Source organism: Aulonocara sp. 'chitande type north' Nkhata Bay, linkage group LG12, assembly GCF_057382095.1.
Source record: "Aulonocara sp. 'chitande type north' Nkhata Bay isolate Kocher_YH1m ecotype deep benthic linkage group LG12, A_spYH_male_GT1.1, whole genome shotgun sequence".
NCBI classification, from domain to species: domain Eukaryota; kingdom Metazoa; phylum Chordata; class Actinopteri; order Cichliformes; family Cichlidae; genus Aulonocara; species Aulonocara sp. 'chitande type north' Nkhata Bay.
The window spans coordinates 3,849,634-3,858,104 of NC_141355.1; the positions used below are offsets into that span (position 1 = coordinate 3,849,634).

At 39.6% G+C, this 8,471-nt stretch overlaps 1 protein-coding gene across 3 annotated transcripts in view; it reads right to left on the reverse strand.

Annotated features, from left to right (window-relative positions):
* chfr (checkpoint with forkhead and ring finger domains, E3 ubiquitin protein ligase) overlaps positions 1–4,924 on the reverse strand; it is an 18,195-nt gene extending 13,271 nt beyond the window's left edge. The window contains exons 1-6 of one of the 3 annotated variants that reach the window (XM_086313243.1): positions 4,772–4,924; positions 3,769–3,910; positions 2,936–3,035; positions 944–1,053; positions 784–843; positions 175–363 (exon numbers count right to left, since the gene is read on the reverse strand). In XM_086313243.1, the coding sequence (XP_086169369.1) occupies positions 175–363; positions 784–843; positions 944–1,053; positions 2,936–3,035; positions 3,769–3,871 (562 nt within the window). In that variant the 5' untranslated portion in view covers positions 3,872–3,910; positions 4,772–4,924. Of the gene's footprint in view, positions 1–174; positions 364–783; positions 844–943; positions 1,054–2,935; positions 3,036–3,768; positions 3,965–4,771 lie in introns of those variants that run through there. The other 2 variants (XM_086313242.1, XM_086313241.1) reach the window with 2 other exon arrangements.
* Between the last annotated feature and the right edge of the window lie 3,547 nt (positions 4,925–8,471).

Below are 8,471 nucleotides of genomic sequence, written 5' to 3' on the forward strand. Positions count from 1 at the left end.
TAAGAAGCGGCCCATTTATCATTTCATTCAAAAGACGTGGCTGTTAACTCTTTTTCTATTTGAAGACGTAAAGTAATTTAGAGAAGCTCCAAACGGTAAATGTACATAATGTAAGACTTTAAAGAGTGATTTTTAATCTTATGAATACTCCCCGCTGTCCTTTTGCACACCAACCTTTTAAAAGTGCGTGAGTAGAGAACCCACCAGTCACAGGAGAGCCTGTGGTTGCCATGGCACCAGAAGAGTAAGCAGTCTCAATACAGAAGTGTGAAGCAGAGGTAGAGGGTTGAGGTTCCTCCTGAGTTGCATCCCGAGGAGCCTTTGAGAGCATTACAGGCTCTACAGAGAGGGCCATCTCTGAACCTGGAAGAGGAGGAGGACGGCTGTGGGCTGAAGTCTGAGTACAGAGTGGGAGATGACTAACAAAACAAACAGAAGTAAAGATCTACAGAGTTCAGCCACAACATTAAAATCACAGACAGATGAAGTGACTCGTTTTGATCGTGTTGCTTTTGTGTAATATGCTGCTGGTGAACAGTAGCCCATTGCATTCATGTAACTAAGTGGCATGTACCACCCACCAAGCACTGATACCGACCAGCTCTGGACACCACAGGACACTTTAAGGACAGGCAGGGCTCCCAGAAACTGAGTGTGTTTTGGTAGCACAAAGGGGTACCTTCACAACATTAGCCAGGTGGTTTTAATGTTGTGTGTTGTGGCTGGTTTGTGTAATTAGCTCCTTTTGACAAATTAACTGTGGGGAACTACTCAGGTACTCACCATAATTGTGTTGTGAAGCGGTTTGATCCAGTTTGATGGAGTGGTAAACATAGGCGATGTCTACAGGGTGGCAAGAGCACACAGCGTACGCGTTTTTGTCTTCATATACACACATACAAAATAATATATCATTGTTATAGTTCACAAATTCAAAACTCACTTTGTTCAGGTTCACTTTTCCTGTACACAAAGTAGATGACATCGCCATTCTGCAGCATGTGAGTTTGTTTCTTGACCAGTTTGGACATGTTGATCACTGTGCCATTAGTGCTACGGACAGACAGACATGATATTTAACTATACTGCTTATACTAGGGCTGCTCAATTAATCGAATTTTAATCACGATTACGATCTGGGCTTTCAACGATCATTAAAAATGACTGATCCGATTATTAGCCCCTCCCTCGTGCTTTCCTCTCGCGCTGCTCCGTGTGACAAATCGAGCGCACCTCTCTGCGTTTCGAACACGTGTCACAACAATTAAGAGCAGCGGTCTCCAACCTTTTTTGCGCCACGGACCGGTTTATGCCCGACAATATTTTCATGGACCGGCCTTTAAGGTGTCGCGGATAAATACAACAAAATAAAACTAGTACCGGTACCGAAAAAAATTAGATTTATTCATAACACACGTGAAAAGACCCAGGAAAACGGAGTTAACGATAAAAACGATAACAAAATAACGCTGAAAACCCTGAAAACCATACATTTCACACCTGAGCCTCAACTCTCGCGGCCCGGTACCAAACGACTCACGGACCGGTACCGGTCCGAGGCCCGGGGGTTGGGGACCGCTGATTAAGAGGACCCGAGGGAAGCTCGGAAAGCTCAGCAGAAGTTATTTGGAGAGGAGAGTGACTGCTGTTGGTTGAAAAGAGAGGTAAAAAACTTCAGTGGTGTGGAAACATTATGGGTTGGCGGAGTCAGACGTGGGTCAAGTAGACATAGTGTGTAAACTTTGCTACGGTGTCGTAGCTGCACCACAGAGCAACACTGCAAAGTTCACTAAACATAGATGTTTACATTTTTCATTGATTTCTTATATTGCAAACATTTGCACTGTTATCAGTATTTGCACACTATTTTATATATATTTTTGACAATCTTTAAAGTCATTATTCAATACATTGTTATTGTTAAATATCGTCAAATAATCGAGATCTCAATATCAGTGAAAATAATCGTGATTATCATTTTTGCCATAATAGAGCAGCCCTAGCTTATACGTCTGCTTTACAAAGGGGCATTATGAACAAATACGAACTAATGCTCACCATGTCCCACTTAAATATTCAGTGTGTGAACTGTCCATTTTTGTACTAGGTAGTGAAGATGTGCATTTTTTTGCAGCGGGGGAAAAAAACTGATCCAGCAGAGTGATATTGTGGTCATATTGTATCAATACAGGCCTCCGTATATCAACACTTTATTAAATGAATTGAAAAATCTCTGAGAATAGAACAAGCAGTCATCTCATGTGCCACTATCCAAACAAACTTACATTAAATCAGCTCAACTGAAAAATCAACACTCTTATCTTGACAAAACTGCCTCCTAATAAACAACAGTTTTTGATTCCAAGGCGATTACACAGGTCACCTGATAAAAGGCAACCTTTCTGCAAACAGTCACAGTCTGACTTGTACTGACTGCAGTCACTCTCAGACAGACTGTCAAAAGTTTGCAAACAACTGCGGTCTAATTTATAAATGCCTACATGTTGCCATCAGTCTGAATGAGTCTTTGTTAATGAGCACATCTCGAGGGGACTCGATTCAGCTGGCTGCCAGCTGCTTGTATTCCTATAAAACAGGAAGGTGGCTTAATATATTGTTTAAAATCGCAAAATCCATAATAGGCTAGCAAGTTACGATGCTCTCAGATTAATGGAAAAAAGTGAATGACTGAAAAGGAGCTTTAAAGTGTATGCGTCTCCTTTTTCTTTTCCCTCTATCTCAGTAGGACATTCTCAACCTGGTGGTACACGTTTCTGATAACTCCCAGTGTCTTTTCAACCAACTTCTTCTAAGAGTTTTATTTCTACTCAACGGTGCAGCAGAGAGCTTATTATTTTTTATAATGATATTCAGTTTGGCCCACTGGGAAAACAAGCAAATGATATGAGTGGTACAAAAGTTCAGCCTGGAGTACCTCATGTCTTCAAGCCACACCAGCCCTGAGCTTTCATCTTTCACAATCTTGCAGTGCTCCCCTGAGACAAGTTTATTCGCTGGAAAGGAAAGATAACATCCTGGAAACAAAAAAATGAAAATTGCTATCATGAAAATATAGAAATTCCTAGTTTTTCTGCTTTTAAAAGCCCATCTCGAGAGAACATTATAGGTTATAAAAGGCACCTGTAAACCATTACAGCACAAACATATTTTTAAATCCCCCTCCACCAAACATTCTATAACAATGCTTCATTAATCCAATACTATCTATATTGAGTTTTTAATCTTTAGCCAAATTTAAGCCTTTAAAAACATCGCATGTTATACCTGAAATTGTGCTGCTGTGACATTTTTAAATCATTCACTGCCCAGACATAAGCAAACTAATTAAACCTAGCAGTTTTGCATTGCAAAAAGGCAGACCCCCAAAAAGCACTCGACAACAAAAGCAGACACAGGGGGAATTATAGACCTAACCTTTTCTTTAGTAAAAACCCAAACAAAAAAAAAAATCTACTTAATATTCTGCACGCATGTTCTCGATGGATGTCTTTTGTTCTCATCACAAGGGCCTGTCTAAGTTTGGTTCACTAAAAGAAAGCTTTGTGTTTTCAAGGGGGAGGTTTCAAAAGCTCCAGACACTGACAGCAACGTCTGCGCTCCTGACAGGACTGTCATTTGTTAATAGGCATCAGAAAATTAAGCGTTTCAAAACAAAAGGAGATAAAAACAAAGCAAAACAAACAAAAAAAATGCATTGAATTTAATGCCAATCGTTTCTCGTTCCCAAACACAGTCAAACTTAACCACCTTTTTTTCTGCCAACCGTGCATTCACTGTTGAACAGCATCACAGTTTCACTGGAGTCCACTTTGACAAGCTTCCCCCACGCTCGTCCTCTCCTACTGTCCATGTCCCAGGATGCGTTGTTGTGTTTCTTCCCCCCCTTTTTCTACAGAAGTTAAGAGAAAACAAGTTTCACTTTGGCGTTTTTTCAGGGGATTTCCTAGAAACATGGTAGCAGAGAGAAAGTGAAATTAAATTTCTGCCTATGATAAAATTACAAAGCTCTTTAATTTCTTCGTCACTCACACCAACTATTAACAGTTAACAAGAAGCAAATGCTTACATTTAAAAACACTGGTGTTCTTATAGACACTAATAATAATTAGAAATTATTTTTTTCAGATTAACACACAAGAGCCATACGTCAACCCAGCATTTATTTTACTAAGCTTGTTTTTTTGGGTTTTTTTTTTTTTTAATATTTTATCATTACTTTTTAAGCCGAATAATTCTTCGAACTGTGTTTATGAAGTCCTGTTAAACATATCTAGTTTTAAACATCATGTTTACGTGTAGGATGAGTTTACAAACAGACTAAACACGTTAGTGCAGAAATGCACATTATTACATCAGCGAAGCTACATTAAACTGAACGAATCTCTCATGAAGTTTGGTACGAAATGATGGGGGGGAAGACCCCCCCTAACGACACTGGGCTTAGCTTGACATACGTGAGTTTGCCTGCTACATAGCTAAACTACTAGCTGACTATGCTCTGCTACATGTTAGGGGGGGGAAAGGTTATTTCAACTGTCAGCTATCAAGGTGACAACTTCTTAAATACGAGGTGCGGCGAGTTACCAACACACACGTATACACACACAACTTCAATAATAAGCTAACGCGACTGCTAACATTAGCAGCCGTTCATATTTTGCGACCAAGACAAAAACGGTAGTACTTCGGTGCGAGTACTAGCAATGTCTGTAACGTCGTTTATATGTCGTGTCGGAAACGGTTTCCCTACCGTCAAAAGCTTAGTTTGTTATCCCAGAAGCTGCGTGAAAATGAGCTTCTCCCGTTCATGTTCCAACTAGCTTCAGGCACAAGATGCACTTCCTGCCCAGCTTTGGGTTGACCGTCATCAGCTGATGGAGGAGGGGCACGTCGTGGATTCACTGGGTTCAACTTCCCACAGACTGCGCGTCTCCTCTGGTATCAATACGACACCAAGTAAAAACAGGGCCAGTATTTCCAATACAGATACTTTACTTTTATTATATAAAGGCAGCTTATGTAGGTGAGAGCAGCGTGTCACGATTTAGGAGGCGAATTATCATCAATTTGCAAATTCTGAACACATTTTAATGACCACCAAGTCCCTGCGATTTTTTCTATCCCACAATTCTTGGTTAACACAACAAAACACATCTTTCAGCTTTTCATGGGTTTGAAACCGAGATTTTTTAGAGAGCTGGAATACAAATGGTAATGTAAATATTTTTGATTGTTTAAGTTACTGTAGGCTATAAATAAAACAGATGTAACAATCAACACAAAAAGGCTAATATGAGGCTTATTTTTCCTTTCCAAAAAAAAACAAAACAAAAAACCAGAAGGCTGTTTTGATGAAAAGTATTGATCCTAGTATTGATCTGACACCAATACCAGCGGTGGTATCTATAGAATCAATATTTGGATTGATCTGCCCACCTCTGGGTTCTAGATGAGATACTTCCCCCCCCCCTTATACGCACACTTAGAGCTGAAGCACCTGGCTGTCCTCCACTGCTGACAGGTAACGATGAGGAGGTAGATAAAGTACTCCAGACATTTCTGGTCTTCCAAAGTTGAATGCTGCAGGCTTGAGTAATGAAAATGTTCCAGCTCGACTCTAAATGTAATTTTTGCAAACCAAATGTCTTGGCTTCGTACCGCTGCACCTGTACATGCTCAAATACTGGACTGTCAGAAATACATGAATCAATATGGATTTGTGGGCCTTTGTGTTTCACATAGTTCCAGCAGATATTTCCAGTAAGTAAATCTGTTTATTCCATTCAGTCCTTAAAGTTTTCAAAACAATAACTGGGATTTGAAGAGGGGCTGGTGATAAGCTCCAAAACAGCTTCACAGCGGACTTTGTAGCGAGGTTATTTTGTTGTTAACAACACAGGAACAGTCTCTGCATGAATATGCAAAACCTATCCCTCAAGCTATTATAAACAAGACAGCATGACAGACAAAAATATTTTCCCCATTAAAATTAAAAGGCTGTTAAATTTCCTGAGTCCCCACATGAAGTATTTTTTTGCATGCCTTTGTGTTTTGCCTTATAGAGCTGTCATATTTTGCTGCATCACCAGCTTGTAAACATCCCAGAATCAGCAAAACCTCAGCCAATTCTTTATGTCACTCACTAAATAGATTTAGATATGTTTTTGCACACTGACACATTTTTCCTGCTAAATTTGACCTCTGTGCACACCACAGTGGATTTTAAATCAAACACTCAACATCCTTTTAGCTTTAATTCAAGCCTTTAAGAAAGGTTTGCATTTAAGACCATTTATATACAGTCTCTAATTTTCAGAGGCTCAAAATTATCTGGAAATCTCACAGGAAATTTCCAGTGAACTCTGATATCCAAACAGATCTGGATGCAAGTGAGACAAATTATCCTATCAGAGAGATGATAAAACCTTTAGCAGTGGCTAAATATACAAAATACTATAGAAAGCAGAAATGCATTGGCCAGCTCAGCAACACTGAAAGGGCTGAAAGACTGCAAAGAAATGTAATGGATGAAACTCCTTCATGATATTTAGCCAAATGAGGAACTCTCTGAAGAAGGCAGGTGCACACTGTCAAAGTCTACAATCCAGAAAGTGGCTTCACGAATTTGAATACAGAGAGTTTACTATGAGATGCAAATACCTGGTTCCACTGAAAAAACAAACATCTGAAATAGGCTGCACAGCTGTCAGGCATGGTGGAGTCAGTGTTATAACATGGGCATGTTTGACTGCAAGTGGAACCAAGTCACTAGTGTCTACTGATAATCCGAGTGCTCTGAAATGTACAGGGCTCTACGCTCTGCTCAGATTCAAACAAATGATTCAGATACTGTTCACCTGCTGTAAGAGGTTCTTTTAGGTCTCCCACTTATTCTTTTTGTCCTCCACTTGTCCAGTCTAGTAAGGACACACTATGGCTAACATCTCTTTGGAAATCACCTTGTTGGTGAACAAGGCAAAAACAGAATTTTGTGTATTTATTTTTCATAGATCCAACTAAAGAAATGGGGACAAATATGTTTGCAGCATCCTGGTAGCAAAGTGTCTAAAGACAGAAAAGAACTGGTTGTCTGTCATGTGTAAACACAACAGTGGTTCAAGAACTAGATAAACAAAAACACCCCTCCGACAATGATCAGGAACAAGGACTGGACTGAAAAGGAGCATAAAAGCAGCCATTGTCCAAAGAAAAACTTTGATCTTTAAAAACGTGGAGTAAGAAATAATACAAAAAATATAAAGAACTTGGAGGTGGCTCAAGACTTTTTCACAGCACCATTTGAACAAACTTAATGATGACACTACTTCTACACTACAACAAGCATATCTTTCTTCAAACACAGTAAAAAACTTTTTTTTCCTTCTATTCTTCAACATACTTTGAGAGTTCGAGAGGGTAATTAATGCAAAGAAAAATGTAGGTTCTTCTGCCTTTGCACCATTTTAATGCAACTTAAATGTGTCATACAATGCTTGGATCTCAAGTAAAATGTCTATGGTATACTTATAACTGTTTATGTGGTATCAAATAAGTCTGTGAATGCTTTAAGTTACCTGTAACATGCAGGACCAACATTTTGTAGTCAGGAAAAACAGTCCCCAACATTTAAAACTCAATCCACCAAATGGTTCGCGCATCTTTCCTGGTAACACGACAAGGCTCCATTTCAAGCTCCTAAAACTCTTAAGGTTCCTTAAAGATGTGCTGGGAATTAATTGCACAGATATATTTCCACACAGTTTTGGGAACTAAATTAATTTTACTGTACTGTAATGTGACCTATATTAAGACATGACTCACCTGCACCAGTTTTCTGTGTTTCGTATGTAGCAAATACTATTACATTAATGCATTTGAAAGTTAGGAGTAGTTGCTCATCCACTCCAGTTAGACGCAAATAGTTATGCAACTACAGATGCACAGTTATTAAATGTACATTTACTTTGTCTTGATAGGAAATCACAGTGCTTCTAGTCGCTTTTCACACTGCAACGACTAATATAATATAATATAGGATTCCAGTCCCGTTACAAGTGGGCTGATTCTTCTTGGTTAAAAAAGACCAAGGTGTCTCTGTAAAAGCAAACGAGTCCTTAATGAAGGACTAATCTCAGCAAACCTCCATCTACTCTGTGCCAATGTATTATTAATGGGCAGGCGGCAGGATGGTGAGCGCAGGGCCCTCTCCTCACTAGCGCATTCATTCCTCGCTGCTCCATATCTGCTAGAGAAACTGCGCAGTGCGCACGTGCTGGAACACACGCGTGTTGTGCACACACGCGCAAACAAAGGTGTGCCATCTATTAAGAAACATTTTTAAGGGAGATTATTAACCTATTAGATGGCATTCAGTGGAGAACGCGAAACCTCTACAGATCCCCTGATATAGTCACAACATCAAATTGAAAGCAGCTTATTGAATCCCATGC